This window comes from Falco naumanni, chromosome 7 (genome assembly GCF_017639655.2).
Source record: "Falco naumanni isolate bFalNau1 chromosome 7, bFalNau1.pat, whole genome shotgun sequence".
Taxonomy (NCBI): domain Eukaryota; kingdom Metazoa; phylum Chordata; class Aves; order Falconiformes; family Falconidae; genus Falco; species Falco naumanni.
The window spans coordinates 6,659,546-6,673,957 of record NC_054060.1 but is presented as its reverse complement, the minus strand read 5'-3'; the positions used below and the strand labels follow the sequence as shown (position 1 = coordinate 6,673,957).

The 14,412-nt window shown below is 44.4% G+C and overlaps 1 protein-coding gene across 1 annotated transcript in view; it reads right to left on the bottom strand.

The window, feature by feature from the left end:
* Window positions 1-14,412, bottom strand: part of CHSY1 (chondroitin sulfate synthase 1) — a 77,617-nt gene that overhangs the window by 54,579 nt on the left and 8,626 nt on the right. The window contains exon 2 of the mRNA XM_040601696.1: window positions 13,147-13,642. Coding sequence (XP_040457630.1) covers window positions 13,147-13,642 — 496 coding nt within the window. The remainder of the gene's footprint in view (window positions 1-13,146; window positions 13,643-14,412) is intronic.

Here is a 14,412-nt window from a genome sequence, read left to right as displayed (position 1 = left end):
TCTGTACCTCTGGGGAGGGGACATCTCTTGAGCCCACTCTGGGAAAAGGCCCATTCCGGCTGAAAATTCGGTTTTCCCTCTCCCTCCTGAAAACAAGTCTGCTCCTGCTTCACCTCACTTGAGCCCTGACAGTGGAATTTTAATTGAAGTGACTGGTGAAAGAGGGGAGGGAAGGTGTGGTTTGGCTGCAGGACACAGAGTCAGGACCTCTTACACTCTACACCTTGCCCTGACGGTACCTCCTCCTGTGCCCTGGAGATAACCCCGTGCCATGCAGGGAAAGCTGTCGTTCCACAGGATAGAAAGAGCATGGGAAAGGTTTGCAAAGCACTTTGATGCTGAAGCATAAAATTCTAGACCTGAGGTAACAGTTCCCTCAATGTACTGGGAAATCAGGTTCCTCCATGTTTCCCTGTGAGCAAGGTCAAAACCACACTTCAAGCTTGCTTAAGAATGACAGCCAGTCTAAAATTAAGTTGAAAAATAACTTCTCACCCTCTTGTGAAAGAAGCCACAAAAAGCCTAAATGCATCTTCAAAGCCTAAACAGATCTTCAATGAGAAATACTCCCCAGAGAGGAGAGCAAGTACAGGCACATGTCCACAAGCCAGAGCTGGGTGCTGATGCCAGGGCCTGGGCAGGGCAGAGCTGCTGCTCTGGAGGGACACGGACTCAGTGGTGGAACATACCATGGACCTGCCCCAAGTCACCTTTTGCCACAGTCAGCTACCAGATTTCAATATTCATCACAACTAATGGGGCAGAAGAGAACATCAATGTCAAAGCATAAGAACTTAACATGAAACAGAGCATATCCCTCTTGTGCTCTTCCTTTATCCCATGAGACCTATCTCATGGCAATCTGATGAAAAATTGTTTTTCCACCCAAGCTCTACTTTGAGTCAAGAAGCCAGCAGTGACAGCATCAGAATGCTATTTGGGAATGGAACTGAAGAGCTGTCAGATAGCTTTGTGGGGTTAAAGAAACCAACATAGAAAACCAAACACAGGAGCCAGGAGATGGCAAACCTTAAGATGTCTGAAAGCCAAAGGAGACAACATCAGAGATTTAGAACTCACCAGGACTTTGTCAGCTTACAGAGCCTCCTCTCACTCACTCCCCTACATTTCAAAAGATGACTGTGCATTTCTGGGCAGAACTGGTTTCAGCAAAGTCTCTTTGTGAAATAAGTATTGGGACACGTGCAGGAGAAAAAATATCGGAGAGAGGGGGAAAAGATGAGGAAATCAATCCAGAGGCTGCAATACAGTTCAAAAACTTTAGGAAGTCAGGCTTTTTTCTTCCAGTTGTTAAGTACCCTGTGAAGGACGGGGGTCCCTCTGCACTGGTGCACACACTGTCTTTCAAGTCAGGCCTGTCTCTGGAGCAGAAATTCAACACACTTTTTTTTTCCCCAGAGAAAGTTCTATTGTCCTGCAAATTGCCAAATTCAGACATTTAATTCAAAGTGTGAAACAGAAGGATTCCAGTCCTGCTTTTAAAGAGAAAATCTCCAGGCTACCACTCCATCGCATAACTAACACCAGCTTTGTTCAGGGCGGGACACAGCACAGCTCCCTGTCCTCAAAAGGAAAGGGAGGCAACATATAAACAACATATCACTGTGCATCACAGCCTCAGAGCCTGCATACCTCAAACAGTAACCAGTGCTAACAGTCTGAGGCACCTTGACAGATGTATAGCCAAGCAGCTATAAAAGAGCCTTTGTGCTGGCTGAACAGAAACAAGGCATTTTCTGTAAGGGAGACGGCCTTGACCACCTAGCAGAATAAATGGGGTTACACATTTCACACTTCCTCTGCACCAGGAACTATGAGGGCAGATGGCACAAAGCAGACGCCGTGGGCTGGAGAAATGACCCGTTTGCTTCTGTGGAGCTGCATCAGGGATCTGGAGGATCCACATTATAACCAGAAGGAAGATGACATTGCCCTCACCTTCCATCTTCCTTGCTTGCAGTTCCCATATCAAACTGCACCACTTGATTTAAATTTGAGCAGACCTGCAATTCAGCAGAGACTTGCCCCTGCAGGGGAATCCATGCAAAAAGATCATCACAAATCCTTCTGATTCACCATCCAAAGGTCCAGACAAAGGCTTTTTTCATCCTAATGCTTAGGCACCCAGCTCCTATGTTACATATTATGAAATATCCTTTTCATCTTCACCCTAGTTTCCAATTCTGAAATTGGGCTAATTCTTTAAGGCCGCAGGAACTACAGTGTTATTTTTAGTCTAGAGAAGGTAAGAAACTATGTGGACAGTTTCTTCTTGGTACAAGCACATGCAGCAGCAATGCTACCATCCACAAACTTCAGGATTCGGCCAAACACGTTATTCCATACAATCAGAGGTGGCTTCCAGTTGAACCCAGTAAAAAGCTGCAAAACAAAGTGCAACTGCAAGAGGCTCTTGCAGGGACTACAGCTCACATTTCAACTCTAAGGAGTCAGAGAGGGGAAAAAAAATGATTATTTGAAAAAGTCAAAGAAAAATTCTTTTATCCAAAACCTGCAAACACTGCAGCTCACAGACATTTCCAGAGAAGCAAAAGCTCTGCTGCCTTTACAAAGATTAAATCTGCAACTGCCTCTCTGTTGTTGGTTGGTTTTTGTTTTTTTTAAAAAATAAAGTTTCCATTGGCCAAAGATGTTAGGAAGCATCTTCAACAGGAAAAGGACGTAAGCCCAAGTATGTCAGTTAAGTAATCTGTGATAAGGTTAAACAAACAAGGTAAAGTAAGGGTAAGGTTTCTTGACAAATCATCTGTGATAAGGTTAAGTAAATGTCTCTCTTGTCAGGACAGCAAAGATAGGCAATGCAAGGGAATATTATTCCTGCTGACCTGGACAATGAACGTGAGAGGTGTACATTCTGGAGTCACTCCTGTTGGACAACACTGATTTTAGTGAAGCATCTGGTCTGAAGGCTGTATGAAACCATCAAAAATAATTGAGTCAGGCATTTAACCCACTCTGCACCCATACATTCAGGGGGACCATAGGAAAAAACTCAGACCTAAAATACAGACAGTTCCCCAGCAATTATTTATGCAGAATTACACATAATACTAATTCTTAACACCTTATTGAGGACAAAGAAAATTCTCAACACCTACTACTTATTGAGGACAAAGAACATTGCCCTTATGCAGAGATGCTGAGGAGTGAACTCTGCTGTCCCTTGAGCAAATGTTTTCTCTCTCTGTAAGACAGAAACACACATTAAAAAGTATGGTTACAAAGGATTAAGGCAGCTCAGTTAATGCAAACTAGCACTCTCTCCTGCATTCCTCACTAATACAGTGGTGACATAACCAGCCAAAACATGTAGCTTTAATTCAAATAAGGTTTAAAGAAGTTACTGCCAAGTAATTACACCCATTGAAGGCCTATGGAGTAGAGGAACCTTCATTAACACTCTGCTGCTATTCTCTGAGCACTTTTCTAACCAGTTGCACCAATCTGAAGTGGCAACCACAAACAAGAGCAGGCAACAAGTTTTCATGAAGAAACTTGTGCTTGCCTTTCAGAAAGCACACCAGCACAAGGTCTGAGCACAGCGGGCAAGGATGGAGCATCCAAATGCTGGCTGCCTGCCTGCCTACCCAGAAAGGCTGGGACAACCCAAAAGTAGATGAGTTTTCTGATTAACATGCTTCGTTATTTTTCTGATAATGTGCTTTTCTTTGCTGGAGGAAGGTGACAGTAGTACTTTTGGAACTGCAAGCAGCTTCCTACTACCCTTTTCTGCTTTCTAATGAACTGTTGGCTGAACCCAAACTATGGGTTCCCATTTATTTTATTGCTAATCCTAGCCTCTGTCTAAGAACCTGTGTTTAATCCACAAAGAGTACCGGATGCTTCTGAAGACTGCTTCCAAGAACAAAAATATAGCACTCAGCTGGAGCTCCCTAAAGCCATTCAGTAGGAAGGATTAAACCCAGAGACTTGGATGGAGCTTAGATCCAGTGGACATGACCCTACCTGTGCTCTCTTCATTACACAAGGGTATGTTGTGCCTCTTCCTAAGCCTCTTTCTAAACTACTGACTCTAAAGGACTGGCTCTAGGAGCCTCATCTCACAGCTCTGCATAAACATTCAGGGCTCCCATCCTGTACTGACATGTGCTCTCAGCTATAAACCAGAACAGACATTAAATTAAACAGTTTGCTCTACCCTAGCAATGCTCCCAGGACATCAGCCCACCAAGCACAGAAGCTGATTGCTGGAGCTTCATCTGCACTGCAATCCTGGGAGCAAGTCACTGCCAGCAGCACCGGCAAAATGGTATTACGCAGAATGCAAAGCTTCCCATGAAGCAGAAAAACTGTTGGGTGCTCAACTGGAAAAGAGAGCTCGCTGTAGTGCCTTTCCTCTTATCAGCAATACTTCACATCAAGGTACAACACTGCAGTGTGGACAAAGCATAATTCAAAAAGTCTTAAAAAACACTTTGGGTCCCTAACAGCAATTTAAATTACATGCAGGCTTTGACTCTTTTACTGAAGTCACCATTAGCACACAAGCTGCAAGTAACTGGCATGAACTTCAGCTGGTCCTCAAGAATCCCCTGATGTAAAAGTTGTGACTGATTTTATTTTTGCTTCATTATTGTGACAGCACTTTTAACTTGCTCAAAACACATCTGAAAGAACCACTGACAACTAACTTGCTTTCACTGAGGTCACCAGCAGAAATTTACTTCTACGTAATAAACTAACCAGAACACAACTTTCAGTTCTGCAAGGACTCCCAAATAACACTTTCCGCTGAAACTTCAGGATTTAAGAAAACAAAACAAAACCAGTTATTCCCCAAACACTTCCAATTACATTCCCAACTTATTTGTGACACATAAAGGTCATTTTCGTCTAGGCATGCAAGAAGATAATCCCCACCCTTCAGGCAATCAGGACTTCTGGCAAGATTTTAAGAGGTCTCCAGCTGATAATCATGAAAGTTCACACCGCCAGGAGTCCAGGCAAGCTTTTAACACAGGAAATTAGTGCTAAAATGTTTTAAGCATTTTAAGGATCAATTAAAGATGGTGCAACAGTCCAGCAAAGTAGAACTGAGCTCCCTGCTCCAAATCAGATGGTTTTAGAACACAAAACAGCAGCAGCAGCTCTTCAGCCAGGAGACATCTACAGGAAATGAGGTTAGACAAATCCCGGACAATTAATCCTCTGTGTAGCCAAATTACATACTCACACTATCCGCAGAGCCATCAGACAACAGCACATAGCACCAAGTCAGACTGCTACCTGTCTGCTGCAAGGACTGGGTGTTGCAGGTTGCCATCCTGCATCCTCCCTGTTCATCCATGAAACCAATGGTTCTCTTACCACAGCTAAAAAGCCAGGCTCCTTACTGACGTGTAAGTGCACTTGGGTACAACTCACGGGAAGACTCCCAATATGCAGTTCTCGTTAGCAATTGCAGCTGCAAGCTATCAAAAAAGAAACACACGGAATGCCATCTTTTGCCTTGTCAGCACCGGGGGACCACGAAGTCCATCGAGGATAATGACTCCAGAAGTAGGCCACTGGGAAACAAAAGGGGGCTCGGCAGTTCCTGGGCTGAGGTGAAGTCACCTGGTGTCAACAGTTCTTTTCGATATATGTCCCAGCACCAGCAGCAGACCGGTGACTGCGAACAGAGTGAACTGGCAAAATAGAATGGTACAGATCACAAATGCGTCCACAGAGACTGCCCGCATATGCTGTCAGTGCAGAGAGTGGGGAATGCTCACGGAGCAGCTGCTCAGTGCTGTGGCAAGGCTGAGTTAGCCTGCTATGTACTAGTTACACCAAAAGCATCAAGAAAAGTCTTCACAGCAGGTTAGTGCTACACACCAACATGGCTGGCTATAACCACTGTCTAAAGCGACTCTGGATAGTTATCTGTGTTTGTTCAACAGAAGTTCAAAAGAAAAGGATGTTTTACACTAAATTCAGGGTCTTTTTTAAAAGTAATAGATATCTCAAACCCCATCATATCCATCCATCCATTTAAAAGATTCACCTTTTGCTTCTTCTCTGCAATAATTCAATTTTTTTTATTAAAAATGTATTTTTCAAAACACCATACTCCGAGTATAATACAGCTAGCACTTAAACTATTTCAGCTGAATAGGTTTCTATCATCCCTTTGGTGATCTCAGCTAGTTTATATTAAGCCCCTTCCCCACATCAGCATTTAATTTCTATTTCCCATCAACAAACAAGTCTGACTTTTCTCCTCTGTGCTTACAGGCTCTGATACTGCCATGCTGTTGGTGCTTTAAGCTCCTCACAGAACTTGGTTTTAACAGACTGAGGGGAGAAAAGCAAATATTCTCACCAAATTTACACAACTAACCCATCTCTGCCCCAAATATCCAGATCACACTTACCCTGAACATATCGATCAGCTAAAATCTTCCATACTGAGAGCCCCAGCTGAAGACAGTTCATGTCCACTTCAGCTGAGAAAGACAATTTTTTTAAATTTCTTTTTACTGTCTAGTCACGTGGGACGTTTCATAGACATTCTGTTTATACAGAGGTAGTCATGAAGTGGTTTATTCTCCCACCCTCATCTTTTACACACAGAGATAAGCACCAAATAAAATGGAAAAGGAAACTTGCCAACTCAAAGTTTGGTCAGACATAATTGACCCATGGGAGTTAACTGACTACACAGGTATTACTGGGTTTTCTGTTGATTAGATTTGGAATGTAACAGTGTCCTTCCAAGGTCTCCAGCCCAGCGGAATTCACCTACAAGAGGCAGTGCAGCATGCAGCTCTGATCACAGCACGGCATTTCCTCCAAGTACTGGGTTTCACAGGTATCTACTCAGCAAAAGAGAGATGGCTTTCCCATCAGTTCAGAAGACTCCCATACATAAGAAGGCTTCTAGTCTCAGACTTGCCTCCCTCTGCCTATTCTCATTGCTGCTCAACAGAACAAACTCAAATCCTCAATTATCTTCTAAGTGCCTTAAGAAACAGGGATGATGAGATATTTTATTAGTTCTTTGTTCTGCCATGCAATAAAGGATTAGCCCTTCCTGACTTGTCCTCAAGATAAAAACTGATCCTGATGGCTCCCTAAACTCAACAGGCTGCGGAAATCTTGATTTCTAACTGACCCACTGCACTTCAAGATGACAACAACAGGGAAAAAAGCAGTACTTCTGTTTGCTGGATTCACAGATGAAGCTTCCTTAGAGTCTGCACAACACCATCAAAGTCCCCATTTCAGCAACTCTCAGCTTAGGCATTAGATCAAGTCATTCAGCTAACCTGGGACAGATTAACCATGCGCTCACAAAAACTAGGTCAGTCTCAAACAGTCCCTATAGCCTGGAAAGGCACATATGTGTAAGCACAGATCACATAGCCTTCCTCTTTTAAAATGATGGCCAGCAGAAAGTCACGAAGTACAGACTCAAGTAACTGTTAAAACACTTAGCGCTACATACAAAGTGGTTCTTGATTTCTACAGAAACAGGAAACCTTTACCAACCTGAGTTCAGAAGTCACTAAGAAAAAACTTAGTGATGTCAAGTTTTCCTCTTTGAAATATTTGGTTCTCAAATATTTAACTATTTTCTGAAGTGAAAGAGCTACCTCAGGACTTGGGTGCAGATCTAAGATCTGTCACCTGTTCCAGACCCTCCTAACCCACACCTTGGTTTCACAAACCCAGACGGCAGCCTTTACTCTCCTTTGACATCACCTTCCACCCTCCTCCTCAGCAAACACTGCTACTAAAATTAGACCGCAGTGGTCATACCACACTGCCTCCTCCACTGTCATCGCAGACTCCCTGTTACTCAGCCATGTATTTCAGCCTCACACTGAGCCCCATGCATCACACTCCCTGCCCAGATAACGGCTCTTCTCTAGTCTTACCTGTCTGTCCTCCAACAAAATGCCATTCCTCATTACCGCCGTGAAGCTCAGTCTCCATCTATCCCCAGAAGGGATGGCCATCCACTGTCAATTTACTCTGAAGCCAAAAAGACATCTCTGAAGTATTTCAAAGATTAAATTTTGTGCTTAAGAAAAGATGATTTCTAAACATCCACCCTGAAACACCGGGCATGCTTGTACCCTCCTTCTTGCACACACCTACAATTTGTATTGTATGTTTCGTGAATGAAGAGGTGCAAAGGGATACACACACACGCCAAGACAAGGTATCTGCTGCTGTCAGGGTCTGCCAGGTTTCTGTGTTCTGACTTCGAAACAACATACAAGCTTTGAAGCTGGGACAGTACCTATGTCTTAAAGCATCTGATTTCAGAAGTGCTGCTGGATGCTCCCACCTCAAAGACATGTTGAGTCTTACATTTGCTGCCTAGAGTTCAAGGCAAGGGTTCACAGAGCAAAAGCGATACCGTATCACAGTCCAACGCCACTACCCGGCACAGACTGCAGAGAACAGAGGTGCTTCAGAGCATCCTGCCCAAAGCACCTCCTCGCAGACCCCATCCTGCCCTGCTTCGAGACGTACAGCTCTTGCTGCTGAAGTCACTGCATGCCACTTACCAGCCAGCTACAAACAGGATGAATCTCCTTTTCCACTAATGAAGGAAGGTTCTTTCCCAGAGGATAAAGGCAATTGAAGGTTAGCCATTAACAGTTGCATTTGTCCCCAGCCTTTCAGTTCTGATCAATTGCTGCAGGACTTTTTTTTTTTTTTTTTTTACTTCACGCTATCTCACAGAAAACCATAAACTTCAGGCTTGCCCATGGGAGAGTCCATTCCAGAAATGGTATGTTCTGGCACTGCCAACGTACTTGGCAGATATAAGGTGCACTTTAAGGGCTTTCCTAACTTCAGTGAATTTTGGAGTAGCAATTATCTTAAATTACTCCAGATGAAAGACCACACAAAACGTTAATTCAAAACCCTCTTCTGCCAGAAGCCCCCCACTATCCCTAGTCACCACTGCCCTACTTTTTCCCCTCGCCAACGTCCAAATAGTTGGACTTGCTCTTCCTTGATGCCCATGTTTCCTGAAGTGATCGCTCCCTTTGTTGTAGCTTCTGTTCCATGTATATTATAAAAGAATCCTGTCTCACTTCAGGACATTTAAGAGTACTTGCTGCTAGTTTGGAGGAAAGCACTGCCTCCTCCACACAGACACACTTGCTGCTTCTTACCTAATTTCTCCCTCTACCTCAACCACAGCAGAAGGAAAACAGGACAAAACATCTGGGCATTTGCACCAGTAGTTAGAGGTAGTGCAAGCTGCTCCGTTGGATCCAGTTATTTCTATTGTGCTGTAGGATACAAAGCTGTTAGCACCACCTGAAAGCAACGTGTGCCAGAAGGGTTTTATTACTGAAGAAATTAATGGGATATATATCAGCACTGCCCTGATTTCTAGCAGCTATGAAGAGCTTGTATCACAGTTACCAGCACTGTTAAGGTGAGGATATTAAAACAAATTGGAACAATGTGCAGCAGCAGCTGCGAAACAACACTAAGCTATAGAGCAATGGCTTTGTAATTTAGGTGTATTTACAGAAAATGTAAGACTCAAAATGAAAACTGAGATCAACAATACACTGGGAATGTTTAAATCGCAAATGAGATAGCTGTCATCAAAGCTGAAACCTGGTCCAGGCTGAATAGCCAAGACTGTGCATGGCATGACATGGCAGTGTATGAGAAAACAAAACCAGCATGTCTCTGCGATCCATGCAAGACGAACTAGAGCTACTAGTGGGAGGAAATGAGAAAGGAAGGAGACAATTTTTTTCTGAGGCAAACACCCAGCAGTGGGCCAGAAGTCCAAAACAGCAATATTCATTAGAAACGTAGAATCACGTCCTAGGAAGTGTAGTACAAGCCTTTTGTCCTCTTGAAGAGGAAGGACTGTGCTCTGTACTGCTTCATAATCTGCCAAGCTCCCATCTGTAAGCTTCAAAGACTTCACAGCTCCATTCTTCTTACGATTTTTTTTCTTTCAGTTTGCCATGTACAATCCATAGCTTTGGCTGCTCCACCCTATAGACGGCTGAGTTTCACAGCTATCTGTCAAATAGCAGTAACAGTCTTGGGTTTGTTTTTACAACGATGATAATCTTTACCGTTAAAACCTGAGACTTTAAGAGGCATGTCTCATCTGTGACTCACTTGAGCCAGTAAGACAACAGCTACAAGACTGGTCAGAGGACCTAAAATCCATCACGGGCTGCAAACTGCTCCCAAAGCAGCAGCCTGGGTGCATCCAACAAAGCTCCCCAGAGCCCACGAAGCTTCCATCCTCCTCAGGCTTGCACGTCCTGTGGCTGCCTCTTTTCTGGGCTGAGATGAGACAGGAAGTCCAAAGAACCAGGGTGTCAATTCCTTTACTGTATTTGCTGAAAAGCTCCTGATGGCAGAAAGAGTGTGAAAAAATCTTTACAAGTCTTGAAACGGGCAATAACTGGTGCCACTAATGAAGTGGTCTAAGAGGCACGGCAGAGCGGCAAAGTAACAGAAACACAGGAAGGGGGGAAAAAGGGGTTTTTGAGACAGACTGCCGCGAGCAGAAAAAAATAACACAGAGCCAGGCCTGGAGACATGTTTGGGCACACCACCAAAGCCAGACCCAGGGAAGATGAGCAGCACAGTAAAGACATTGTGGGATCCTAAAATCAGAGAAAGAGGGCAGTGACAGACATGGAGATGAGTAAAACAACTCTGGGCACAGAGCCCACCGCAAGAACAGCACGGGCAATAAAATCACCCACGCTGAGGTCCAGCAGGGCATTCCATGTCTGAGATGCTACGAACAAAAACCAAAGAGTTGGGGGGGTGACTGCAAAGACCTGAGCTCCTTGTTTGTGCTGTCACTTGAGATTCTCCAGAATAGGAAGTGCAGGAAGCGAAGGAGAAGCCTGGAGGTTTCGGTTGTCTGAGGCCAACGCTGTTTTGTTTGCCGAGCCTCATGCTGTCGCTGCTTCCCTTTCAACAGGAATTATACAAATGTGGTTGCTGTGCCCCGGCAGAGCAGGCACAGATAAACTTTTTGCTCCATCAGAAGCTCACTGAAATACAACACTTTCCAATTCACTTACAGTGGCCTGTTACTTGATGTTCGTGAAGGTACAAGACATGGAAAACGTCATTTTGACACCAAGCTTTCCTAACACAGCTGTCAAAACAGCTGTATTATTTCACACAGCTATTGCTTTATCTTAAATAAAATACCGGGCACATTTAATCTAGTTGTCTGGGCAATGAAAGGACCAGATCAAAAAAAGGAAAAGATGACAGGTTTTTAAATCGAAAAGCCTTAACTAAACAAGAGTGGACCTATTCCTTGCAGAAGCAGCATGCCTTCAACACCAAAACTCTTCCCTCTCTCCAAAACAGCTGAGCCTTAACACCTCGCACTCATGGGTTACTTCTGAACATCTTACAGTTTATACACTTCACACAAAACAGTTTTAAGTAATTCATGGCACTTGGGAGAATACAGCACTATGGATAATTTAACAGAAACTGATCAAACAGAACTGATTTTGAGAAAAGCCCAATCTAATTCTGCCTGATAGCATTCCTAGTACAGTTGTGTGCTATCATTAGCCATTTCAAGCCAAAATTTGATCACATCAAATTTAGTAGGTCTTTGCCAGTTTTAGTAGGACCAAAATGCTGACTTTCAGTTATCAAATGCCACATGGTACAGGCAATCACACCAGAAGTTATTTCAACCCAGAATGTCTACAGTAAAAATTTTATGCTGCTAAAAACTGCGGAAAAAGTTATTGACTCCTTATGAATGGCTAAGCATGATGTTGGCAATACATAAACTAGTTCCAGGTCTGTAAGCAGGGAATGTGGAAGGCCAGTGTTAGTTGAAAAAGTCTTAATGTACAAAAGATACGAATGAATTACTGCAGTTGGAAAGCTCCCTCCCCTTCCTCAAAGGCTTTCCCATCACTGAACTGTAAACTGAAATGAAGTGTCAAAAGTTTAACATGTCTTGGCCAGTGAAAGAACAGGCCAGCAGCAGTAATCTGTCGTTATCTATTACTACAGCTACCCTGTCACGCGGGCAGAAGAATCCTCCTCTTTACCACATCTCATAAAAGGACAAAGCAATAGTTGCATACAAGTCATAAATGTTTGTGTAAAAAGCCAAACCGCTCATCCCTCTCTTCTGCTCTCAACTTCTCCCTTATTTCTAAGGCAGACCCACCAGCATTTTGCCTGGTACTAGCAGAGAAACTTCAGCTCAAACCCAGCAGGTGTTTTCAATCAGACAGTCTGTAAACACCCAGGACTCAGTTCAAAAGCCCAGCACACGTGGGCAGGAGAAGCCCCCCTCGCCTCTGGGAGGAGCCCCCAATAACGAGCAGGAACAGCAGCAGGAAACTGTCCCACAAACAGGCTGGGGACTCTTTTTTTCCCCAAGGTGTCAAATTTGCAGCAATATCAGTGTGGGCAGACCCCAAGTTTCGGTGTAAAAGTGGTGGTTTGTTTCTGCTGACGTCAAGGACCTGCTGAGCAGGCGTCTGCAGGATGGGGCTGCCAGCGAGTTCCCTGAGCTGTAGCAGACTTGGGCTGCCAGCAGGCTGAGAGGCAGCACCAGCCACCATGAGACATTTCTGCCGTGGCTGTAGTTTGGGAAAAAATTGTCACTGTCAGGGCAAACATCTGTCAGCCTTGCGCATTTCAGCTGTAGTAAGAAACACAGTGATTTTATCATCCGTTTTTCCACACTGATACTGTGACATACCCAGCTAAAGAAGATAAAAGAGGCCTGGACAGTCAAGATGGCAGGGACCCGTGGCTGTTTTGATTTAAGCTTATTCCCTTTCTGTCTAAATGAACACATCAGTTATGAATGATCAGTGTTCTTCCCCCCATCCCAGTGTGCCTGATGTCAGGCTCCATTTCCCTCCTTACTGTTGCACTTCCATATTTGTGTAGGTCTTTCCCAGGGTGACACTTGTAGGAAACAAAGAGTGTAGAAACTGCACAGTTGGATGGTCAAGTTGCGAAGGGAGGTGAGCTCTGTAGACACTGCTGTGCAGCCGTACGACAGCAATCCCCTGTCGCCAGCCTCTCCCACCCTCTCCTCTACCTCCCCCAAAACACATGCCTCATTCACCATGCCCTCATCCTTACCTCATAGGACCATACACACTGCACTCCCGCAAACCTTCGTACGCATCTCCCCACTTCCACGTCCTCGTGGGTGGTGTACATCTCTCGCAGACACTCGCCAATGTGGGGCACCATTCTCCGCAGGACTTCCCGGCTCATGATCACTCCTGGTCCTCCCATGCAGAAGTTCTCACCTGGTTCCAGCGCCAGCTTCCCCATCTCCTCCGTGGTGCCAAGGCCAGTCTGCCCAAGAAAGAGGGGCTCGCTGCTGTTCAAGCTCCTGAGGAAGTTCTCCAGTTTGTCCCCTTTGATGTAAACATCGTCATCAGCTCTCATAAACCATTCGTATTTGTCCAAGTAGTGGTCATGCATGTATTTGAGCATCATGAAAGATTTTTTCTGGGGTGGGTAAGAGTCATCAACACCTGGAAGCGCCACGATGGGGATGGGAATAGAGGTGTCCGAACCCTCGCTGGAGAAGAATTCAACCTTGCCAGGAATGGTTTTGGACCACGTTCTAAATTGAAAAAGACAATAAGGACTAATTAAGTATGTAAACCAAGGCAGGCAGAGTGTGCTACCAGAGACCACGCAAAGGAAATGCACCTCATCTGCTTTACAAATTTTCTTTTTACACACCTTGAAGGGTTATTTTTTTCCATGCAAACAAGGACATTCACATGGTACCCACAGCAACTGGTTAACACACAAGAAGTTCTGATATGACAAGCATGTGAATATCATTTTTGCATCTCCATCTGATCAAAAGGTAATTCAATAGAGTAGTTCACTAGTGGCAAGCAGGATTTCTTAAGCACACTCTGTAATGGTTTAATAGGTGTTGGTTACAAGACACAGAGCAAAGCCAAAAGGAGCCATAATGGGCAAACAATTCACATACAACTGGATTTAATGCCTCCAAAGCATCCCTGCAAGTTATTCAGCATCACATCCACCTTCCATTCCCTCCAAGTCCCCCAACAGCTCAAAGCGTTCTGAAGTTCTGACTCTAGAGAGTAAACAGAGGCAAATTTTGCACAAACTTGTGAGGAATCAATATCCTTAGGGAAACCAACCAAACAGCAACTTCTCCGGATGCTATGTGGAGAAGCATGCAGGGCTTTGACAGAAATAAAATGCTCCTGCCTGTTTGCAACAGCCAAAGAAGCACAGAGCATGATAGCAATGGTAACCTCAAATGGGTCTGCCTGCACCAGCAAAGGACTAGTGGGAAAGTAGCCCCATGCATGCAAATCATGTAATTCCAACAGATGACCTGGTGCTACC